At 43.0% G+C, this 23,830-nt stretch overlaps 2 protein-coding genes across 6 annotated transcripts in view; one reads left to right on the top strand and one right to left on the bottom strand.

Annotated features, from left to right (window-relative positions):
- PAQR4 (progestin and adipoQ receptor family member 4) overlaps positions 1–23,830 on the top strand; it is a 66,286-nt gene that overhangs the window by 17,279 nt on the left and 25,177 nt on the right. The window lies entirely within an intron of this gene.
- Positions 19,717–23,134, bottom strand: LOC137423196 (THAP domain-containing protein 2-like). 2 transcript variants are annotated; one of them, XM_078774589.1, is made up of 3 exons: positions 23,039–23,134; positions 21,259–21,454; positions 19,717–20,402 (listed from the first exon to the last, which is right to left on the bottom strand). In XM_078774589.1, the coding sequence occupies exons 1-3, from the start codon at positions 23,086–23,088 to the stop codon at positions 19,941–19,943; spliced, it is 708 nt and encodes a 235-aa protein (XP_078630715.1). In that variant the 5' UTR covers positions 23,089–23,134; the 3' UTR covers positions 19,717–19,940. The 2 variants fall into 2 exon arrangements, with proteins under 2 accessions (XP_078630715.1, XP_067966186.2); XM_068110085.2 differs by lacking the exon at positions 23,039–23,134 and adding an exon at positions 22,037–22,235.

The raw sequence follows: 23,830 nt of genomic DNA, 5'->3' as shown, positions 1-23,830 counted from the left end.
CCCCCTGGCGTTAATTCAGCGATCGACCGGGATTCGAACCCAGGATCCTCGGATCCTAAGCCGGCACCCTAACCGCTAAGCCAACACCAGGGACCATAAAATATTACCATTCAATCAGGGAGCATTTAATAAAATCTCCTTTCATAAATCATCCGGCTCGTCTTAGTGAGCTCTTCCCCATCGTCACATCTGCCTCTGTTTATAAAATGTCCTATACCCCTGGTACCCCTGTATACCCTGGTACCTGGTAAATCAACCTAATATACCAAAAAAACTTCATAAAATGTACTTTACTGAGTCCACGCCGGGTCCCTTTCAATTGTGACTAATGTTCCCAAAGGCATATCATTACCGTTTATTTGGTGAACCTTATACCCATAAACAGCATTGTATCCTCATATGGTCATTATCAAAAATGGAATCCCAAGGTTACTCACAATCCTACTGTTAATTAATGGCTGCTTGTAACTCAGCGCATCAAAAGAAGCAGCAATCTCTGCATTTCCATCTGCCTTTTCAAATGAGATAACCTTAATAATCAAAATATGTCTTTTATTTCATGAATATTTTATCCTGACCATATCATGTTATTTATTTTGAGACAGATATACTGCCGTTTTCAGCAAGCTTTTAAAAATACACAAACCCATGCATTATGTATGCTTGTTTGCATCTGTATTTTTTTTTTCCCCATATCAGGGTGGGTGTCATTTTCATAAAGTCTGTCCATCAATTTTCGTCCATTAATTTTTTAGAAACACGCCCACAATTTTTAGAAACACAGACAATGTCCACATTTAGACCAACGTTTTGTCCCACAATAGATTATCCAGTTTTTATCCATCTAGTCTATCATTATTAAAACGTGCAGCTCCCTTTTACTTCCATGGTCAATTCTTCCCATATTATTTAACCCAAAATTGATAAACACATACCCTCATACACCAGATGAACAATGCCAATTGTCCAAAATAAATAAATACCCCACATGATCATCCTGTGACTTCCCTGTGATAATCATGTTATCATTAAATTAATGTGACTTCCATGGCGTTCCCCACCAATTAGTAAAGTAATTTTCCAAAAATTGTCTTTTAGTTCAATTCTCCATGATGCCCTATCATGTACATTACACACGTGTACATTTCGCAAGTATGGGATTTCCTGAACTACATCCAATAATTCAGTCCAATCCTGGGTCTTTTTAATTCAATTTTCCAGAATTTCCCAATATCTGCATTCAATTTTATTATCTTCCTTTTATAGAAATCTTTTATGGAAATTTTATGAAAATTCACTATTAAATCAATGTAAGTTCTCCATCGATCATGTCCAACCTTGAACATTCCACGAATCCTGTAACACTTTTTCTCATGCACACTCAAGTCAGAACCTGAACATTCCACGAATCCTGTCACACTTTTTCTCATGCACACTCAAGTCAGAACCTTGTCATGTATGATTAGTCATACATGAAGATGTGAATCACTGAAACAAAATATTTTGATAAAATTAATCATTACATTGCCATTACCTTGCACCATCATCTTCTCTTTGCATCTTGCTCACCTTTCCCATCGTTCTGCAAAAATGCCTTCTGACAATAGCATTTTACAACTAGAATGGCACTCAGTGGAGAACATAAGACCACTTGGTTGGCCATATCACTCAATGATGAAGAATCACTTTAAAAAAAAAAATTCTCATATCCGAATCCATATTCATATCTTCACCAAAATCCAATCATCTGTCCTTGTGAAATGCGCAACATCCCTGCCAAATTTTGTCCAAATTCGTCCACAAGCTTTTGCCATGGAAGTCGGAATCTGCTAATAGTAAGGGCATTTTATGAGATATTTCACAAATCTGTTAACTAAATTGTTACCAAAAAATTTCTTCACCAATATGTTTGTAAAGGTGTGTAATAACATGTGTTAAAATGTTGAAGTTCAACTCCCGTGGGAAACCCAGAAAAAAAGCTGTTGAATTCGGGTACCGAAAAATTATTTTCGAGAATTTTTTTTTTTAATCGGCCCTTAAGTAACTTATGAGGGGTCAAATAAGGGTTTTTCATGATTCTGAGTTGATTGTTAACATTTATATTTCACCACAGACACTCCTTTGTGGAAAAATAATTTCTAAATATTTGGAATATTTCACCAAATTTGCCTGCTTTATTATATTCACAGCCTTCAGCCAAATCGGAAGATCAAAGGTCACTATAACGACCCCAGCGCGCCGTATGCACTCTTTCAGAGTGGTGAAGATGGTGTTGAGGTCATTAGGGTCTCCTTCAATAACTGGGAGGAACTCGATCTGTGTGCTCTGCTTTGCATCATTAGCATGGATTCTCTTCATCCAGCCATTCCAGTTGGAGTGTGGGAACTCAGGATCGTTGGCTTTGATCACCCACCCCGCTGCCCAGAGTGTGTCACCTGGAGTGAGGAGTGGCTGATCATGAGCCAGGGAGGAGGAAAGCTCAGCGAGGGGGAGAAACATGATCGCGTTCGTTCCTATCTGTTTCCTGTTCGTAAATGGAATAATCTTTACTTCAGTTCCTCTCAGGATCTTAGCTTTGTCGAGTGCCTTCAACTTCACCCGGGGGAAAGCTGCTGTTGTCTGTGGATCTGGCAAAGGTGGTGCCGGAGAGGTGACTTCGATCCAACCCATTGAGTGAAAGGGAGTGTTTCCGTGAATAGAGACAATGTTTAAATCTATATTGTCTCCAACAAACTGAGTGACTGCATTGTTTGTTTCCCCAACCTCCATAAAGACCACCTGATCATTACTTGACAATTCACTTTCACTGGCTGGCACTTTGGCTGTCATCACTGATTGATCCTCAAGCGCAGCATCAACCGCAACCTCATCATTGATCTGTTCATCGGTTTCCTCCACAATGGTGTCAAGAGTGCCAGAAGTATCTGGAACATCATCTCCACTCCTACTATTAAGGAAGCAGTATTTGTAGTTTTGTGTCTCCATGTAAGACTCAGTGTATCCCAGCCGGTGGAACTTGTTGAGCATCCATTTTGACCCAAATCTATGATCAAGTTGTATGGCAAGCCCCATTTGGTGTGGCAATACTCCAGACCGAGGTCGACAGGCCTTAATAAAATTCTGCCCCCAAACGGCAACTCTTTCGTCTGTCTTGACAATCGGTCTCAAGAACATCTGAAGGCTTGCAGGAACAAGTGTCAGCTGACTATCGATGTCAGTCATACTGTGTGTGGTGGGGTATGACTTTGGACCTAAATCAATCAAGGCAATATCATTGGATATGAACATGAGTGCCGTCTTTATGATCTGAGTCTTCTCATCTCCATGGTCAAGATTAGCATGATGCGCTTGCAGAATATTGTCGGTGCCATCTTTGAGACAGAGTACATCTGCCCTTCTTTCCTGTGTTGTGAAATACAAGGTGTCTTCGTATTTCTCTAGAAGTTTTATCTTTAGCCAATGCTTTGAATAAGAAAGGCTCTTCTCTGGTGACTGATCAAACTCCTGCAGCTTTTCATGGACTTGGTCCATGTTCATTACCCCATGCTCTAATTCTGAGTCTAACCATTCGCAGAATTCAATAAAAACTGCCTCTCGCTCCTCATCAATACTCCTCTGTCCTCTCTTCCTTTTTCCTTCCTCATCAGTCTTGGACAAACTGTCACCTCTCGCAAACATAAGTTTGCATCGCAAATGGTACAGTGTTTCTTCTGCTACCAAGTCGTTGATCCCTTCCAGGCGTCCAGTGACTTCAGTGCCCCAGTCATCCCCGCGACTCCGTGCTGTCTTCAGCAAGCTTGCCTTCAGTGTATCTGCGGTCAAATTATCTGGCACTCTGTATTTCTTTCTAGCTTGTGCTGGATTATTTTTGTAGAGCTGGGCTGGTTGGTTGCAAAGAATGCATACATCCTTATACAGGAGGTCAACTGACTGTGATCTTCTAGAACTGCAGCCAGTTGATGAACTGAACTCACAAGTAGTGCGTCTTCTCTTCAACTTTGATGACTCTTTCTCTGCCTTTGATGCTTGAGCTGACTTCTTGGTGGTTGCAACAAAGTTGTTGTACAGATCATTTTTACACTTCTGGTGGTACCTCAGTTTTCCTTCCTTTTGAGCCTCCTTCATACGTTCCACAACAGTAACATTTTCGACAGTTTCTGCTTGTTTCAATAAAGTTGAGTATCCCTTTGGAGTTGCCTGTATGAGCCTTTCAGCTGGTGTATCCGAGCGTGCACAGATGAAGCAATTGAGCACAGGTGGAGTAACGTCTTCATCCATATTGCTAGACTCCATGTCCTGCAAAGTAGAAAATGAGATATATTTAGAAATTATTTTTCCACAAAGGAGTGTCTGTGGTGAAATATAAATGTTAACAATCAACTCAGAATCATGAAAAACCCTTATTTGACCCCTCATAAGTTACTTAAGGGCCGATTTAAAAAAATAAAAATTCTCGAAAATAATTTTTCGGTACCCGAATTCAACAGCTTTTTTTCTGGGTTTCCCACGGGAGTTGACCTTCAACATTTTAACACATGTTATTACACACCTTTACAAACATATTGGTGAAGAAATTTTTTGGTAACAATTTAGTTAACAGATTTTCATGTTTCCCTTACTATAAGGAGTGTGTAACGACTCACCTATTCATACCTATTCTCACATCTCCAGATACCTCCCTTTCCAGACCATTTGGCATGCCTGCAAATTACTGGAGCTGTCGGCACCTGTTGGAGCTCCATTATGTCAGGCTCTTCGTCTTCTCCTGTTACCAACTCAGAAAACAGCCTCATGTGATAAAAACATATTCACATTAGAACGAGCGCATACTTAATTCTAAATCATCAGGCTGAACAATTTATGTTGTTATATCCAACTAGTTGGCTGGACTTACACTACCGGTCAAAAATTTTAGAACACCTCAATTTTTCCATTTTTGATTGAAATTTTTGCAGTTTACTGTCCAGTGAATAACCTTAAATGGTACAAAGGTAAGCAGTAAACTTCTCGAGGTTAAAAAAAAAAGTTTAGGTTAGCAAAAAAGGGAAAATAATGTAAACTGCACAGTTATATTGCAAAAACAAAAGGCCTTTATCAGGGAACAAGTAATGGGTTAACAACTTACAGCTGTGCTGCAGCAATGTAAGTAAATTAAGCCTTGAAAGTTGATGCAAACAATTCCTACAGGTATCTCAACCTCTGCTGATTACTTGATTACAAACCCCCTGTCTGTATATAAGCAGTATTGGAACAGATTGTTAATACACCCTCTGAAGCATTATTTGGACAATATTGCACTGCAGGAAGTAGTATATTGGAAACTGGAGGAAACTCTGACAGGAAGAGGTCTGGCAGACCTAAAGCCACAATAGAATCAGAAGACATGTTTCTGAGAGTCAACAGCTTGCGTGATAGGCGGCTCACAAGTTTCTGAGAGTCAACAGCTTGCGTGATAGGCGGCTCACAGGACAACAGCTTCAAGCACAGCTTAACACTGGTCGAAGTAAGCAAGTCTCAGTTTCAACTGTGAAGAGAAGACTTCGAGCTGCAGGTTTGACAGGACGAGTGGCAGTAAGAAAGCCATTGCTAAAATGGCAAAATAAGAAAAAAGGCTTGCCTGGGCCATGAAGCACCGCCAGTGGACTACTGAAGACTGGAAGAAGGTCTTATGGACCTATGAATCAAAATTTGAAATCTTTGTTCATCATGCAGGGTTTTTGTATGCCGTCGAGTCGGCGAAAGGATGGTTCCTCAGTGTGTGACACAAACTGTCAAACATGGAGCAGGAAGCGTGATGGTCTGGGGCTCTTTTACTGGATCCAGAGTCGGCGACTTGCACAGAGTGACTGGCACCCTGAACCAAAAGGGCTACCACAGCATTTTGCAGCGCCATGCAATACCCTCTGGTATACGCCTTGTTGGTCGGGGTTCATCCCACAGCAAGATAATGACCCTAAACACACCTCCAGGCAATGTCAAAACTCACTTCGAGGAAAAGAGCAAGACGGTAGGCTTCAAATCATGGAATGGCCAGCACAGTCTCCAGACTTAAACCCCATCGGGCTGGTTTGGGATGAACTCGACAGAAGGGTGAAAGCAAAGCAACCTACAGTCACGTGAAAAAGTAAGTACACCCCATGTAAAGTTTAGACTTTTTCAACATATTTCAACATACAGCTATTTGATCTTAATTTTTTTTTGTTGTTGTTGTTGTATACAGAGTCGAGGCTCATGAAAGAGCTAACATTTATCAAACAAACAAGCAAACAAAGTATATAAAAAGGGGAGCGGTCGACAATATGGGGAGTGAAGGGGAGGAAGCACACAAACACAACATTTGAGAGCAGGGACATCGGGAGATGTGTGGGAGGGAAAGGGCCTGGGGGGAGGCAGGATAGGTATAAAACGCAAGGACACCAAGGACTTCCAGGAAAGAAGTCAAAAGTCACCTCAAAAAAGTGGATTTGGGGTGAAATTAGCGGGGGTAGAAAAGATCAAGGTTTTGGATTGGGGAAGATAAGAGATGGTGGTGAACAGCCGTTTTAAAGACCTGGAGGGAGGAGTGGGATTGAAGAGAGTGAGGGAGTTTGTTCCAGAGGCGGGAGAAAAGAGGAATGAAGGAGTCAAGGTGAGCAGAGAGTCTTGATTTTGGCAGTTTAACCATAAGAGGGTTGCAGGCAGATCTTCTGCGACCTGTAGGAATATTTGGGGGACAGAGCCCAGAGAGAGCTGGGGGCACAAGGCCGGAGAGGAGTCGGTAGAAGACGGAAAGACCACCAACCTGCCTGCGGTGAGTAAGTGAAACGCCCTCGGAGATAACGTCATCGCGGGAGAGTCCAATGATTCTGACTGCTTTGGTTTCAACAGCGTGAAGACGAGCTAGGTGTGAGGCAGGAGCACCAGCCCAGAGGGGAGAGCAGTACTCCATTGAGCTGCGGATGAAAGCCTTGTATGTGGTGAGGAGCTCAGGTGTGCCAAGGAAGGACTTCGCATGACGGAGGATGCCCAGTCGGCGACTGGCTTTGGAGGCCAGCTTGGAAATTTGGTTTTCACAGGAAAGATCATGGCAGATAGTGAGACCCAAAAGCTTGAGTGACAGAACTTCTTGGAGAGGATTATTCAGAAAGTAGATGGGAGGGTTGTCCAGTCGGTCTTTTCGGAGAGACATCGTAAGAGTGAGAGATTTGTCAGGATTGAAAGACATGTTCCACTTGTTTGCCCAGTCTGTGATTTTGTCCAGGTCTGCAGAGAGTGAGGAGGCTGCAGACTGCCGATCTGAGGGATGAGGAATGGAGCGGCAGAGAGTGGAGTCATCAGCAAAGAGATAGAGAGGATTTTCAAGAGAGTCAGAGAGATCATTGATGAAGACCAGAAAAAGCACAGGGCCCAGAACACTGCCTTGGGAAACTCCAGCCTGAACAGGAAGAGGAGATGAGAGAAACCCATTCAGGGCCATCCAGAAACCCATTCAGGGTTGACTACGACTAGAGAGGAAGTCCGCCAGCCATGCGTGGAGATTTCCATGGATACCAGAGGAGGAGAGTTTGGTGAGCAGAGCAGGGAGCCAGACCGTATCGAAGGCACGTGATATGTCGAGGGAGACAGCTCTAATTTCCTGTTTGGCATTGAGGACCTCCATCCATTGTTGAGACAGCAGAAGCAGCATGTCCAGAGTAGAGTGACCTGGTCTGAAACCAAATTGATGATCAGAGGTCAAGCCATTGGAGAAGAGGAAAGATTTCATATCCGAAGCAATGATGGATTCCATGACTTTGCTGATAATTGGGAGAAGGCCGATTGGTCTGTAGTTGCTAGGATCTGTTTTTGCACCTTTTTTGTGCAAAGCGGTGATGTTAGCTGATTTCCAAGCAGATGGCAATTGACCTTGAGCAAAAGAGAGGGTGAAGAGAACAGAGAGAGGGAGGTGATTGATAGATATGTAGATAGATAGGTGATTGATAAATTTCAACAATATTGATAGATAAAGGTGATATAATATAACAAATATCATGAAATATTTACATTTTGTAGTCCATTGTATAATTAAAATAAACATAAATGTAAATTTCGCATGTGGAAAAAGTAAGTACACCCCTACATTTATCACTAATTCAAATACCTAAAATTAGAATGAGCTGCACCAGCTCAGGTGCAAATGATTAGACCATCATTAGAGAGGATCTTGGAGAAACCTGTCTTATTTAAACCTCAGACATTTAGTTTGGTTTGCTCTTTGTTGTTGAAGTGTGTGGCGTCACCATGCCTAGATCAAAAGAGCTCTCTGAGCCCTTCAGAAAGAAGGTTATAGATGCCTACGAGTCTGGGAAAGGATATGAAAAGATCTCCAAACAATTTTAAATCAATCATTCGACTGTCCGGAAGATCATCTACAAGTGGAGAAGCTTCCAAACAACTGCCAACTTGTTCAGGCCAGGCCGCCCCAGCAAGTTCAGCCCGAGAGCAGACCGCAAGTTGCTGAAAGAAGTCTCTAAGAACCCCAGAATGTCATCACGGGACCTACATGTAGCTCTTGCCACTGTTGATGTCAAAGTGCACGAGTATACCATTAGAAAGAGGCTGCACAAATTTGATCTACATGGAAGGTGTGCCAGGAGGAAACCTTTGCTGTCCAGAAAGAACATCAAGGCAAGACTAAAGTTTGCCAATGAACACCTTGGCAAAGACCAGCACTTCTGGAACAATGTGCTCTGGACAGATGAGTCAAAGGTAGAGCTATTTGGCCACAGTACCAGAAGACATGTTTGGCGAAAACCAAAGACAGCATTTGACCACAAGAACGTGATACCAACTGTAAAGCATGGTGGTGGTAATATTCTGGTTTGGGGCAGCTTTGCTGCATCAGGGCCTGGGCAGCTCACCATCATAGAATCCACTATGAATTCTTCATTGTACCAGAGGGTGCTTGAGGATAATGTGAGGCCATCTGTTGGAAAGTTGAAGCTCAACCGAAGGTGGACCTTGCAACATGACAATAACCCTAAACATACCAGTAAATCCACCAAGGAATGGCTGAAAAGAAAGAAATGGAGGGTTCTGGAATGGCCAAGTCAAAGCCCGGATCTAAATCCCATCGAGATGTTGTGGGGGGATTTGAAACGAGCTGGGCATGCACGAAACCCCTCAAACATCGCACAGCTGAAAGAATTCTGCATGGAGGAGTGGGCAAAAATTTCTCCCAGTCGATGTCAGAGACTGGTAGACAGTTATAAGAAACGCCTACTTGAGGTTGTTTCTGCCAAATGGGGCAATACCACCTATTAGAGCCAAGGGTGTACTTACTTTTTCCACATGCGAAATTTGCATTTATGTATATTTAAATTATACAATGGACTACAAAATGTAAATGTTTCATGATATTTGTTGTATTATATCACCTTTATCTATCAATATTGTTGAAATGAAGATCAAATAGCTGTATGTTGAAATATGTTGAAAAAGTCAAAACTTTACATGGGGTGTACTTACTTTTTCACGTGACTGTACAAGTGCAACACATTTGTGGGAACTTCTGCAATAGTGTTGGGAAGAACTTCCCGAACAATATTTGATTTCCATTGAAGAAAGAATGCCACGAGTGTGTTCGGCGGTTATATCTGCAAAAGGTGGCTACTTTGCTGAGTCAAAAATTGAAATTAAATTTTGTTAAACAAAATGATTCTATGATTTCGTTTTATCTCCAATTGTTTATTTGTTCTATGCTTAATTTCAGAGTGCATTGAGACATTATACTGCGTAAATTTCAATAAAAACTGTTAAAAATTGAGGTGTTCTAAAACTTTTTACCGGTAGTGTGTGTGTGTATATATATATATATATATATGTATATATATATATATATATACACACACACACACACTACCGGTAAAAAGTTTTAGATATATACACACACTACCGGTAATATATATATATATATATATATATATATATATATATATATATATATATATATATATATATATATATATATATATATATATATAGATATATATATATTGTTGCGAATTTGAGAATCCTGTGTTTTTTATTGTTGTAAATATCACCCTGTGTAAGTGTAATGAATTCTTGTAAATACCTCAGCTTTGTGTGTAAAGGTCAAAGGTCGTCCTCTTAGTTAGTCCATATACATGCACGTAGGCCACCATATACCCTTCTAAATAGTTATTTCCTTATTATGTGTATTAGTTTAAGGCTGTGTTTCCCATTAATTGACTCTGCATTGCACCGAATTGAAATAAGATAGTTCCCTTTTCAAATTCCCCAAAGCCTCCATTCCCAAAGCCTCCATTCCCAAAGCCTCCATTTCCAATCGCATTGCCAACTGCATTCGCCCTCCATTGAGCACGCGGTCAGTTCGGAGAAGAAAGGCGTGTCTCCGCCCCTCGTCATCGGAAGGAGGAGTGAGCCAGCCCCGATCAACCAACCAAGCACGAGGGGTTTGGCTTGAGAGGGCGGAGAGAGAACGATCGGGGAGTTTCGCGAACGTTCCAGGGTGTGGCGCTATAAAACCCGTCGCCCGTCGCCTCCCACCGCAGTCCACCGGGAGCGAGTTGAGTTCAGTGGAGGAGGAGCAGTCCACCGGTGGTTGTTGTTGAGAGTTCAGTGGAGGAGGAGCAATAAAGTCGAGTTCAGTGGAGGAGTGGGCACTGCGAAAGTTGAGTGAACAAACCGCAGCTTTGAGACCTCCGTAGTCCAGCCCCCCTGTGACACGCAGCTTCGACCCGCTGCTACGCGGGAACCAATTGCTGTGGAATCGGTGGCCGTCGAGGTCGAGCCCGACGTCCCGTGCGGGAGCAAGCTCCAACTGAACCTTCCTCCCCTTCCAGCCATTCGTTCCTGCCTTCATTCCCCATTTGTGTAAGTCTGATTGTCGTCCGTCTTCTGTGTTGTCCTGGGGTATAAGTTAAGCCTGTTTAGATAAGTTAGTATTTGCACTGTGTCTTCTGATCCTTCCATCCTTCTGTCTTTATTTTCGTATCTTTCCTTCTCCTTGGTTACTTTTGATTGTGTAAATATTAGTAATAAATTATATTTGTTCTTCCTACCTTGCCTTCTTTCCTTCACATCCGTTCGTCCTTGTCTTTTCCCTCATTGAATACCTGTGGCACGATTTGGCCAACGTTTCAGAATCGGGTCTAGTTACTTGCTAATGGTTCGTGCCGCGGCTGCTAATCCGCTCGGCAATTAACATCTTGTCCGCGGTCACGAACGAGGTTGCTCACCTGCCTCCCTGGAGGGAGCTGAGCAGCTTCAGGACTCACGTCAGTCAGTCACAAACAAGGGGATTAATCCCCCCCTTCTTAAGGGGAAAAGGGGCCGACGTTGAGATCGGTAACAATATATATGAATGATCGTTTTAAGGCCATTTTCCCCGTTAAAGCGGGGGTTAGCCTTGCGGGCCCCATGACAATCATGGTTCCCTGTTTGAGGCAATGTTTTTATGGCCGGATGCCCTTCCTGATGCCAACCTTTGGTCACGCTCTTACGATGCACAGGCATACGGTGTACCTATTCCAAATTGGGGTACACACCGTGGTCATTCATCCCAGCAAGCTGGTACTCAATTTGCCGACCTCGGTAGGATGACAGGCTGAGTCTACCACCCTGGCGTTAATTCAGCAATCGACTGGCATTCGAACCCAGGATCCGAGGATCCCAAGCCAGCACCCTAACCGCTAAGCCAACACGAGGCTATATATATACAGACTTGGCATTTAATATGGAATATTTTTTTTCTCTTGACTTGGGTTTACTTTCTTCACTCAGTATATCAATCTGGTGAGTTTCTTTTACACTTTGGTGATTTATTTGTTAAAAGAACCATGTCACTGATTGGCTGTCGCAGCAAGAGGTCAACAACAGGATTATATCACAGGTGGCGTGGCAGAATGTACGGACAGGTGCATTTGATGATTGGCTTCACAGTCGGGTATACAAGGGTTGTTGCGTTCTGTATTAGTGGAAAACAACTGCTGCACGTCTCCAAAAGTTATTGCCGCTTCCTCTGTAGATGGTCCTTCAACTCGACAATGCTGTTTGTCATGGAGTGGTAGCTTTACGAAATTACGGCATGAAACAGCGTGCTATTGCTCGGCAGTATGGCATCAGTCAAGGTCAGGTGTCAAAGATCCTGAAACGAAATGCTCAGAGGGGTGTCCCTACTCCAATACCGAGGCCAGGACGTCCCCGCAGAACCACAAGGAGGGATGATTGCCAGCTGCACCGGTTAGTCCGCAATGGCCGTACCAAGTCAGCTAATCGACTTGGGGCTGAGTGGCAGCAACTGACAAATGTGCCTGTATCCAGAAGGCTATTCAACCAACGACTGGTTCAAGCAGGCTATCGTGCCAGGCGTCCCCTGAGAAAGCCACGCCTGACCAGACAACACCACCAGCGCCGATTGCAGTGCGCCAGAGAGCACCGTCAATGACAGCCAGGACACTGGAATCACGTGATCTTCAGTGACGAGTCTAGATTTCTGGTCTATCGTCAAGATCGCCGCGTCCGAGTGCGCAGACAAGTGCATGAAGCCTACAACGAAGATTGTATAGTGCCAAGAGTCCAAGCTGGAGGTGGTGGGGTGACCGTTAGGGCTGCTTTTCATGCAGGGGGCAAAACTGACCTGGTTGTTCTGAATGGAAACCTGAACCAGTTCAAGTCCAGGGCCATTCTGGAAGAAACATTGCTTCCATTTGCTCGTGCAACCTTTCGAGGAAACTTTGTCTTCCAAGATGACAATGCACGGCCTCATCATGCTTGCATGATCCAACACTTTCTTGCTGACCGTGGTGTAGAGCATATGGAGTGGCCTGCCATGTCCCCGGATATGAATCCGATAGAGAACTTGTGGGCAGAATTAACGCGTCAAATCAACCACTTGGACCAGCAGCCGACCTCTGTGCGTGAATTGCAGCAGGCTATTATCACTGCATGGCAAGCGATTCCTGTCCAAACCTTGGCAAATCTCGTGAACGGCATGCCACAACGTGTGCGTGCTCTCCTGAATGCTCGCGGGGGTTACACGAAGTACTGAACTGTAATTTTACTGTCCGTAATCCCAGTCGTAATTTAACTTTTGTTTTTGTTACAAAAAAATTTGGCTAATGTGCAAAATAAAGAGATACTTCTGGAAAACGTACAGAAGTTTAACACAGTACTGTCCATGAATTGAGTTCGATATCAGTTTATATATGAATAAAGGACTTTCAAGGATCAATTTATTTGTTTCGAAATGTCAAATGTGGTTTTTGTTTCTTTTAAAGGTCACATTAACAAAATCTAGAATAATTTCAACATAATTCCAATGAACTTTTGGTTCTAAGACATCTTGAAAAGTAAGTTCACCCCTAGAAAAAAAATATTCCATATTAAATGCCAAGTCTGTGTATATATATATATATATATTAGGGTGGTCCAAAAAACATCGATCTCTCCGATTTTGATGCTCTACCGGATTATTGTTAGAAATGGTCTAAAACATTCACCCACCAAATATTTTCGCTCAATTCCATGTAGAAACTCATACACACTTCAATTGAAATATGGCGTTTTTCACCAAATTTGGCTAAATGAGAACAAGCCAATAGCAACCTAGGTGGGAAAAGTACATGCACTATTGTACTAAGCCATTTTGTGGTTCATGACTTTTTGCATGCGCTTGCGCCTGTGAGTGTGAAATCATCATGGTCGAAACATGTTTGACAATGCTTGAAACATGTTTGAAACATGTTCATACATGTCTGACTCATGTTTCGACCATGAGGACTTCACAGGGGTATGTACCATCAATGACATTATTTAGGAAAAAAATATTTCTAAAGTCTTTGTAAGTCATTAAAATTGACCAAAATGACATTTATATGTTGAGTGTGTATGAGTTTATAGATGACTCAGATGCAAAATATTTTTTGGGTGAATGATTTAGACAATTGCTAACAATAATCCAATAGAGCATCAAAACCAGATAAAAAAGTGCTTTTTTTGCATTTTTGGACCACCCTAAAATATATATATATATATATATATATATATATATATTGTTACAGACACGACTTTGGTGTTAAGGTGGGCCGAGCGGAATGGCCGTCGTGTCCGCACAAATTACCCGATTGTACCCGAACGTTGACGAAGCCGCGCCACGCTGGCTCAATAAGGAAAAAGAAGACACCCGGCTGGGTTATAATGACAGACACCAATGTTTCGATTCTCAATTATATTCGTAAGGAAAGGTTAGATTACAGGGGCTAGAGGTATATCACAGGAAGACAGGCACTTAGACACACTCTTATATTAACCCCGGACAGACGACAGGTAAACGGGACAACGGCTGACTCACACGGGGATTGATGGCAAGGAAAGGCAAGTAGCGATGGCTCAAGGTGCACTCTTGGCTCAAGGCAGGGTCCAGTCCGGTCCAAAGATGCGGGGAGGTCACAGCGCTCGGAGGTAACGTTCTTTCCCAGGCGGGTTCGCTTCCTCTCAGCGATCGCAGGAAACGTTCTTTCTCAGGCGGGGCGCCTCTGACTCAGCGCGCGCAGGTACTTCTTTCTCCAGCTGGGGGCGCATCTCTTCTCACGTCCGCTAAGTCGCCACGTATATCCGGCGGGGAGTGACACGCCCTCGGCTCGCTAGCGCCGCCCCAGATGGAATCGGTCCGCCCTTCTGATTGGGTGCGGGGGGTTACCAGGCTCCGCCCTTGAGGAGGAGCTGACAGCCAGCCCCTCCGTGGTAACCCCGTGGAGCGCGTGGTCAATGGCGCTAATCGAGCCGGTGTGAGGACGCATCCTCCCCCGCGCCGCCGCCATCTCCTCTGTTGTTGTTGTAATTGTTGGGGAAGAAGATGGAAGGGGGTATGGGAAAGGTCCTAAACTCACTACTGATGCCATATAATCACATTCTGGTGCAACGAAGAGTCAGAATTAATGGAAACGAGTCCTTAACTGACATAGATTAAGAATAACTAGCAAGATGTCCGAAAGTTGTCTACGTGTGGTGCGGTGGACCTGGGCACGACATTTAATGGGGGAATAAGGGGAAGGTCGGCTCTACTGAGTGTTATTTACATGCAATGGGACTAGGGAATGGGGGATTGGGGAAAGTTGGGGAGTATTGGAGAAATAGGGGAATATTTACAAGCGGATATGGAGGCCAAATTCCATATTCGCAACAATATATTGTTACAGATCGCGGTTTGGATGTTATAGACCGAGCGGTGGTGTAAGACCGCGACCTAACAAACTCACCCGATTCACCCAGACTTTGGCCGTATCGCACCGTAGCTGCCCAATGGGGAAAAGACAAAGGCGACGAATGCAAAGAGGAAAAAGAAGGCCAAGACGAAAGACAAAAGGTTTGAAATATTACTACTGAATTTATTTACTATTTACACACAAGCAACAAAAAGCAATTCAGTTTATTTACAAGTACAAGACGCAGATGACACAGTGCAAATTTAGCTTATCTACAGACTTAACTAACCCAGGACAGCACAAACAGAACACTGACTCACGCGGGGAATTGATGATAGGACTGGCGGGAGATGGATGGCTGGCGGGATAGGGAGGTCCACTGGTCCTTCAGCACGATTGACTCGTTGGGCAGCCGCCGCTCCTCCGCGGCCGTGCTCCAAACTGCCGTCCAGGCCTCACGCTGCTGTGGCTGCTGTTTCGGTGGCTCCAGCTGCAGCAAATGCAGTTGCGGTGGCTCGAGCTGCAGTTCAACTCTGGACTTCTTGGTTGGACTCAACTCCTTGGACTCCCTCTCGTCTCTCGGTAAAGGCTCATCTCCCGTCTGCCTGTCTGGTCCAAACCCTCACTCTTTCTTCTTTTCTCTCACTCCTCACCACCGCAACCACTGACCCTCCTCTGGCAACCGACTCAGACCAACTCATCTCCAAGGCCTCTCTCTTTGCCACACCCCTGCCTTGGGTTATATAGGCCCCCGCCCCTCAACCTTTGCGAACCTCCCCCACCGCTCTTCCTCCGCCCTCTGTAGCCAAACCCCTGGCTCATGGTTGGTCGAGCGGGGCTGGTTCACTCCTCCCCCTCTATGACGAGGTGGAGACACGCCTTTCTTCCCCAACCCTGCCTCGTGGCCAATGGCGGCAATTGGATCGGAGGGGAGGTAATATGGGCAATCGAGGCTTTTGGGGATGGGAAGGAAAGGGGGTCTATTCTCTTTCACTGGTGCAATGGAGTACTTTTAATTAATGGGAGACACAGCCTTATCCTAAAACACAGAATAAGAGATAACTATCAAAAGAAAAGATATATCGTGACCTACATGTATGTTTTTCTATGGACTAACTACGGGAACGCCCTTTGACCTTTATACAACCACAACGGAGGGAGGAGGGGTGATATTTTACAACAACCTTTTACAACAACCTTTTACAACATTTTACCACCACCATAAAATAAAAAAAACACATTCTCATATTCACAACAATATATATATATATATATATATATACATGCACTTGTATGTACACAGGTGAATAAAAACAATGATTCAAAATTGAAAAGGCAATCTCGGGATGACAAACTACAGTCTAAAATAGGTTCTAAACAAGATCGGATGATATTGCTTTCGAGAGGAGCTAACAGTATTGCCATCACATAACAATCCCTACATCACTGCCTCATTTGCACTTCATCAGTTATTGCTTCAAGCTTCTTCAAACATTTTACTGGTTACCACAGTACTTGATTACTCTTGTAGTGTAGCCACATACTGAGACTGTACAAATTAGCAGCCTGAGTACAATGTTATAATATCAGTACATGATCATCAACTTCTTTCAAACTGTATGGACATCTTAAATTACAGCATTCCATAATTATCTGCATTTGTGATTGGTTATTCGAAGTTGATAAAAAAAAGAAAAGTAGGAAAGACAACTGAAGCTGCAAAAAGTCCCTGAAATGATATTGGAGCTTCTTATACTTATGCAGAAATGAAATATAGGAGCTTCTAATACTTTTAGCTCAGCCTAGCCCTCGACCATAGTCTGGAGGCAGTGATGTAGGGATTGTTATGTGATGGCAATACTGTTAGCTACTCTCTGAACCAACATCATCCCTATCTTGTTTCGGACCTTTTTGGACTGTAGTTTGTGACAGACTTGTGACAGGATGACTCACGGGCCCTTCCAAGGCAAAGTGAGTTTGGGCCATCAGCCGTTTTTCCTTTGGAGATTGATGAACCAAATCTTCGTCCCTGCAGCACACTGACTGGCTGACTCCAGTTGTTATACCTGCTGCTTCATCTGCACAGCTGCTAGAGATGGAGTTGGTGGTGTGCAAAGGCATGGACTCACTCACACATTTAAATGCGTTTATGCACACATAAACACATAAAAGCACTCTTAAAATATGAACAGCGTGATTGGAAAACCCATTTAATGCTCTGTTAAGTAATTTACGTAATATAACGCTTGATTACTGTGCGTTCTGATGAGAGGCGAACCTCTATGGCAATTGCATGTATATGTAAATCCATTCTAAATTTCACTGTCATTCCCCATTCCCTTGGGAACAAAATTTCATGTTGTCATTTCAAATGTCCCTTCCATGATCCGCCATCTTGCTCACATGATCTTGCTTTGGTCTGGCGCGACCGATAAATTATTTTCACCTCGTGATTAATATACACTAGAATCCCACATTCTCTGATGTTGTTTATATTTAATTATAATAGGTATTGTTTTTAATGTTTACTTCATCTCTTGGCCTTGCTGTGTCTTAATTTGTTGGGTGTAGTGACTAAGGTAGTGTAGCTGGTGGTACCTCATGAGGTGGTTCATATCTCTTTCGACTGACCATTGTCGACGAAGCTCCCACTCTACGCAATGCGTATTTTCATATTAATTATTATTTGACATGTGATTCGATTTTTTGGGGTCCTGCAGCAGAATCATTTTGCCTTTGATGTTATAATAGAGAGCTTCGTAAGCGAACCTCTATGGCAATTGCATGTATATGTAAATCCATTCAAAATTTCACTGTCATTCCCCATTCCCTTGGGAACAAAATTTCATGTTGACATTTCAAATGTCCCTTCCATGATCCGCCATCTTGTATTTGCAGTATGGCGATATATCTATTTCCGGTGACGTCAAACATTTTATATACACTAGAATCCCACATTCTCTGATGTTGTTTTTATTTAATTATAATAATAGGTATTGTTTTTAATGTTTACTTCATCTCTTAGCCTTGCTGTGTTTTAATTTGTTGGGTGTAGTGACTAAGGTCGTGTAGCTGGTGGTACCTCATGAGGTGGTTCATATATCTTAAGATTTTTAATAGAGAGCTTTGTAAGTGAACCTCTATTGCATGTATATGTAAATCCATTCAAAATTTCACTGTCATTCCCCATTCCCTTGGGAACAAAATTTAATGTTGTCATTTCAAATGTCCCTTCCATGATCCGCCATCTTGTCCCTTCCATGATCCGCCATCTTGCTCACGTGATCTTGCTTTGGTCTGGCGCGACCGATAAATTATTTTCACCTGGTGATTAAAATCAATAAATTACAATACAGTACTGTACAGAACGGATTTTGAATTCAAAACCGCTCATCATTTACGCCAGCTACACCGACTTCTTTTTTCCAACAGCTACACCGACTTCAGTTTTCCGCCAGCTACACCGACTTCATTTAAGCCAGGTACACCAATTTCAGTTTTCCACCATCTACACCGACTTCATTTATAATTCTAAGCCCAAGATCAAACAACCTTAGCCTAGCTAGGCCTAGGCCTACAGATGTTTGCGAGGGCTGCGCACTCGAATGACTGACCATTGTCGACGAAGCTCTCACTCTACGCAATGCGTATTTTCATATTATGTAAATATGCTTGAGCGCGGGTTGATCGAGGGTTTTCCGGAACCGGTTGCAACCGGAAGAGAGACGAGGGGGTATGCATGGAGGTATATAATAAACCTGGAGAGCCAATTGGCCACCTCGCAGCATTAGCCGCCGTGAAGCCACCGGAAATAGTCTGGCGGCCATATTGGGAAGCCGATCGTTTTGTAAACAAAGCCTGTCAAAGCAAAGGCGTGGCGCACTGATGATGCAGCTGGAGCGAATTTTAGGACCGCCGACTATTTAATTAATATAGAATACTAATATTTGAACTGATATTCGGGCTCAGAATCCCGTTCTTTAAGGAAATGGTGTTCATTAAGTTTGAAGTTGTTGCTAGACGCATTTTTCCTGGGGAATCCAATGGTTTAGAGCTTGTTTGAGAAAAAAGTGCCCAAAATTACCGCTCGGTGTTCTTTATCGTTCTTCTCATGACCCAATCACCCACTAGTAGGAATAAGAATCCTGACATGTTACACCCCTGTTTAACTCCTGTCTTCACGTTGAACCATTCTGTTGTTTCACCTTGGTCGACGACCGCACATTGAAAGTCTTGGTAAAGGGCTTTTACAAGGTTCACTAATTTTCCAGGTATGCTGTATTTCTTCATTATGACCCAGACATTCTCTGGGCAAGGAGTCGAAAGCTTTCTAGAAATCTATAAAATTGAGGTACATCGTCGTTTGCCATTCTTTGGCTTGTTCAATAATATTCCTCAATATAAAGATCTGATGTGTTGTCATGTTATATGATGTTACTTAATTCAGTCATTATATTGTAACTAAGATGTGTATGTTTCTATTACCGAGATGTTAGAAACCACGCAGATATAATGATAACCAGAGTTTATTCTACACTGACATGGGTCAGCAACACATCAACAGTGAGTCAGTCACATAAATGACATGAAACGCTGTCATGTAGTTAACCCACACAATTCTTGGGTTTCGGAAGTTTTTGCTATTCATAACATACAAGACTTACATGTTGCAATGGAACGTTCAGCAGGACATGGTAATTGTTACATGAATAATGGAGCGGAGATATAGACATCTCATGCAACACATCTTTTACAGTTTAAATATTTACATGAAGTGTTGGTGAACTCATGAAGGTGAATAAATGAAGTGCCGCTGCCTTTGTTCTTCAGCATTCTGATCACAATAGCTTTTGACACACCAGAGAATGTTGTGTTGAGCATTTCAATACAATTGTCGGTGACCATCCCATTCTCCCTCAGGTCTTCCACGATGGTATTCAGGGACTCCACTTTTCTGGCTAACCTTCTGTTGTGTTGCTGACTCACTTTTAATTTTTTTCGAAAGTTGTCCAGCTTGTGGACTGCTTCATCGAGCTTGTGCTTCAATACCAGTGGACTTGTGACGGAGTAGGAGTGATCTGTGGTCTGAAATGAGGGTCCCGCCTCAGGTTCAGGATCTTGAGTAGTGGCTTGAGGTTCTGGTGTATCTTCTTGGATGACAGACCTGGCCACTGGCGCTTTCCTCAAAACTGTAACCTATTTGGAAAGAAAAGAAAAGGTGAACCATTAATACTCATTAAGTTGTTTTTAGGGCTGAGCCGAATGCTTAGAAGCTTCGTTCATTAGATTGGGGTTCTAATTAGAAATAGATGTGACTGCGTTGGACGTATTGTAACATTGTTTCAAAGACTAAACATTTTGTTAAATATTATTACAACAAAGCTTCGGGGGGGAAATGCCAAGAAAGTGTACAAAATGGGATTCGGCTCAGCTCTAATTTTTTTAAAAAGCAACTGAGTTGTTCTCCATAAAACTATGTCTTAGGAGCTGCATATGAAGCAGCAGACATGGCATGTGATGGGTTACTATCATAACATAGGTGGAATACCAACATAATACAGTGGAGCCCGCTTATTATCATACCCCCTGTGCAGGATGAAATTATGGCAATATCCGGGATATTCCAATGGGCAGGATTCAAAATGGCGGCGGCCCTGAGAATGGAAACGATGTTTTCTGTGGGATCAATGTATGCAGAGAATGAATTCAGTCTTGTGACTTGTAGGTGTGATAATCAGCCATGCATGACTGCCGCCTAGCCAGATGGCAGAGTTAATGAGCGAGGCCACAGGAAGGTATGATAATAATTGGGAAATAACTATGCTTGGAATCAATTGTGAGCAATTTGACTATGAAATTAAGTGGGATATGACATTATTCTATGACATTACATGGGAAGATTCACTATAGTTTATATAGGAACTGGTTTTGGATTTCACTATTCTAGGACTATAGACGGGATATTCAAATAAGCGGTATGACTTTAAGTGGGCACCACTGTATGGGGAATACCAACCTAACATAGGTGGAATACCAACATAGCATAGTTTACCTTCTTTAAATGTGCTGGGAAGTTGAAACAGCTGGGGACGGACTTCGGCTTCAGTCGGACGGTTTGACCAGTCCTGTCGAAGTCACTCTCATTGAAGTGATCACTGCACAGAACTGTGGTGCCTGGGGTGGGGTAGAAGGACTCCCTTCTCAGGGCAGATGTCCATCGAGAGCACAAGTCCTTATCCTTTGGAAACCTTGAAACAAAATACATTGTGCTCACAAAATGTGGTTGCGGGTCAAAACCTCAGAGGGCAGTCAAAACATCCGAGTCAAAACGACTCCATATCAAAATAATATTTTGAGTTTCATATGTATAGTTAAATACAACTTCATCTGCTAATGTTTGCCATGTGTCGGACTTTCGTACCTTCCACAAGTAACCCCCATTTGCTCTTTCTGCTCACGAGTGACACAGGAGGGCATGGAAACCCTGACAGTAGTAGACTGGACAATTAAATTAAGCTCATCACAAATTAAATCACTTGACAATGATCACGAGCTGACGAGTCAATCTCGATACTTCAATCTGAATCAATGAATGAGTCAATCAGACATCAGTCTGACATACTCACATAGCCCTAGTGAATACACAATACAGTTATATTTGAGATCTGTGTCGTATTGCACACCCTGCGCGTGGTCTAACATCATCAAATTCAAACACAGTGTTCAAACTTCATTGAAACTTCATTGAAACTTAATTACCTAGCCCCACCACCGTGACCACGCCAAAAACTGAAAAAGCAGAACACCCGCGATCGCGGTTTGTCACTTACTTGTGAAATGTGCATGTGGAGGCCTTCCCTGAGGTATTTGTGCAGTCAAATGCAACACACTGTGGCATTTTGAAACAGCGCGTTCACAAATAAGACTCCTTACAGTCGGTAAGCATCCAAAATGAATCAGAAATTGTGAGATCAGCTGATTGTGAGATCAAACACGGACGCAGACACAATCGGCTTCCCAATATGGCCGCCAAGCAACTTCCGCTAGCTTCAGCCGACAGCCGTCATTGGCTCTCCAGGTTTATTATATACCTCCGTGGGGGTATGCTTTGGCTTCGCCGGTTGGAATAAAGGATCGACTCGGATTCCGAACGCCTCGGACGTCTTTTCCTTCCTCGCTAAAGTTCTCATCGTCAATAACACTTGTTCCAATCAAAGCCAATGTAAATCTAACGCAACAAACCTGGGCAGTGTATAATCAGCAGAGCACAAAAGGGCACACCAGAAAACCAAGATGGTGGCCATATAATTTTCTCTCAGTGCCATGATGGGTGGAGTGAAGCGCCAGATGTGGGTGTAGTCCGGTAGCTGTCCGACCAATGGGTGCATATTTCAAAAATCTAATCAATTTATTCACCGAGTTAATCAAGAAGGAGATTTTATAAATTTTAATCTCATCCAGAATGCAAATGGTGTCATTTTGAACTACATATGGCACCTACACCTACCAACTACCTAACCTACTGATGCCATAGTGATGGGTAAAATAGTGACAAGAGGCTTTGGCTTCGCCGGCTCATTGCGGCTTTGCAGTAGGGTACTAGTAGTATTCTATGGCTCCGAGAATGGTATGTCCACCCCCGCTAATTTCATCATTGCAGGTAATGCGTCGTTTGGGTAAATCAATAAATATAATTGAGGAGTGAATAGTGATGAAAATAGACAGTGATATCGAAATTAGACTAAGTGGAGTGGTGATGGGTAGGAGCTAGGAGGTGAAATAAGTGAGGAAGATTAGAAGTGATGCAGGGAAATGAGGTCTGTTGAACATACACGATACACCGCCAGTATGGTTGTTGTTGTTGTTGTTCCGTTGAGGACATGACGTCACCTGAGAACTCCTCAGCTTGTGTAGTTTCCCTTTGCCACCCCTTCTCGGTTCTATGACTGGGCTGATACGATGTTTGTACATGAGCGCGAAATATAGCTCAATCAACTCTCAGAAACGACGTTTTGTGTTTGTTCTGACAATACACCGACTCGAGGAACAACGCAGCCAGCTGGCGCACATAAAGGGCCCGGGATTGATTGGGGTGTATAATGGTTTCGTGCAGCGAGGCTGTTATTCCACAATTTATATATTCAGCGTCGTTCATTAACTAGTTGTATAAAAATGATAAAATTAAGCAAATGTTAAACTATCTGTACCGTACGTCTACCATTTAAGAGATCGTAAAAATGGCATATAACTATAAGACCAAGTGAAGCTTTTTCCTTAAGTAACCACGTCTGTTGAGTTGAGTGTTGACTCAAACACATTGCGAGGGATTGGTTCGGTTTGGGCGGCTCGCAGAAGGAAAGGATTTCCGAAGGAAGTTGTTTGTACTGTACTTAAAATTACTACACGGGAGTGTTTTTTTGTTTGTTTTAATGGAGGAAACAACAAACATTTCGTTAAATTATAAATTCAATGCTGTTTGTCCGGTGCAAGAAGGAGCAAGTGATTGTGTAATATGGAGAGATAGGACAAGAGTGGGAGATGTGGCAAGTGATGGGGCAGAATTGGATGACTTGACAAGATCGGATAATTTGGCAAGCGATGGGTCGAGATTGGAAGATGTGGCA

Source organism: Myxine glutinosa, chromosome 3 (genome assembly GCF_964187855.1).
Source record: "Myxine glutinosa chromosome 3, kmMyxGlut1.1, whole genome shotgun sequence".
Lineage (NCBI taxonomy): Eukaryota > Metazoa > Chordata > Myxini > Myxiniformes > Myxinidae > Myxine > Myxine glutinosa.
This window is presented reverse-complemented; position numbering and strand designations above follow the sequence as displayed.

Excerpts from the sequence above, each read along its gene's own strand:
- LOC137423196 (XM_068110085.2), bottom strand. The coding sequence starts at position 22,104 with ATGCCACAGTGTGTTGCATTTGACTGCACAAATACCTCAGGGAAGGCC. Across the intron at positions 21,455-22,036 it reads TCCACATGCACATTTCACAA|GTTTCCAAAGGATAAGGACT; the intron begins GTAAGTGACAAA and ends TTTTGTTTCAAG. Across the intron at positions 20,403-21,258 it reads TCCCAGCACATTTAAAGAAG|GTTACAGTTTTGAGGAAAGC; the intron begins GTAAACTATGCT and ends CTTTCCAAATAG.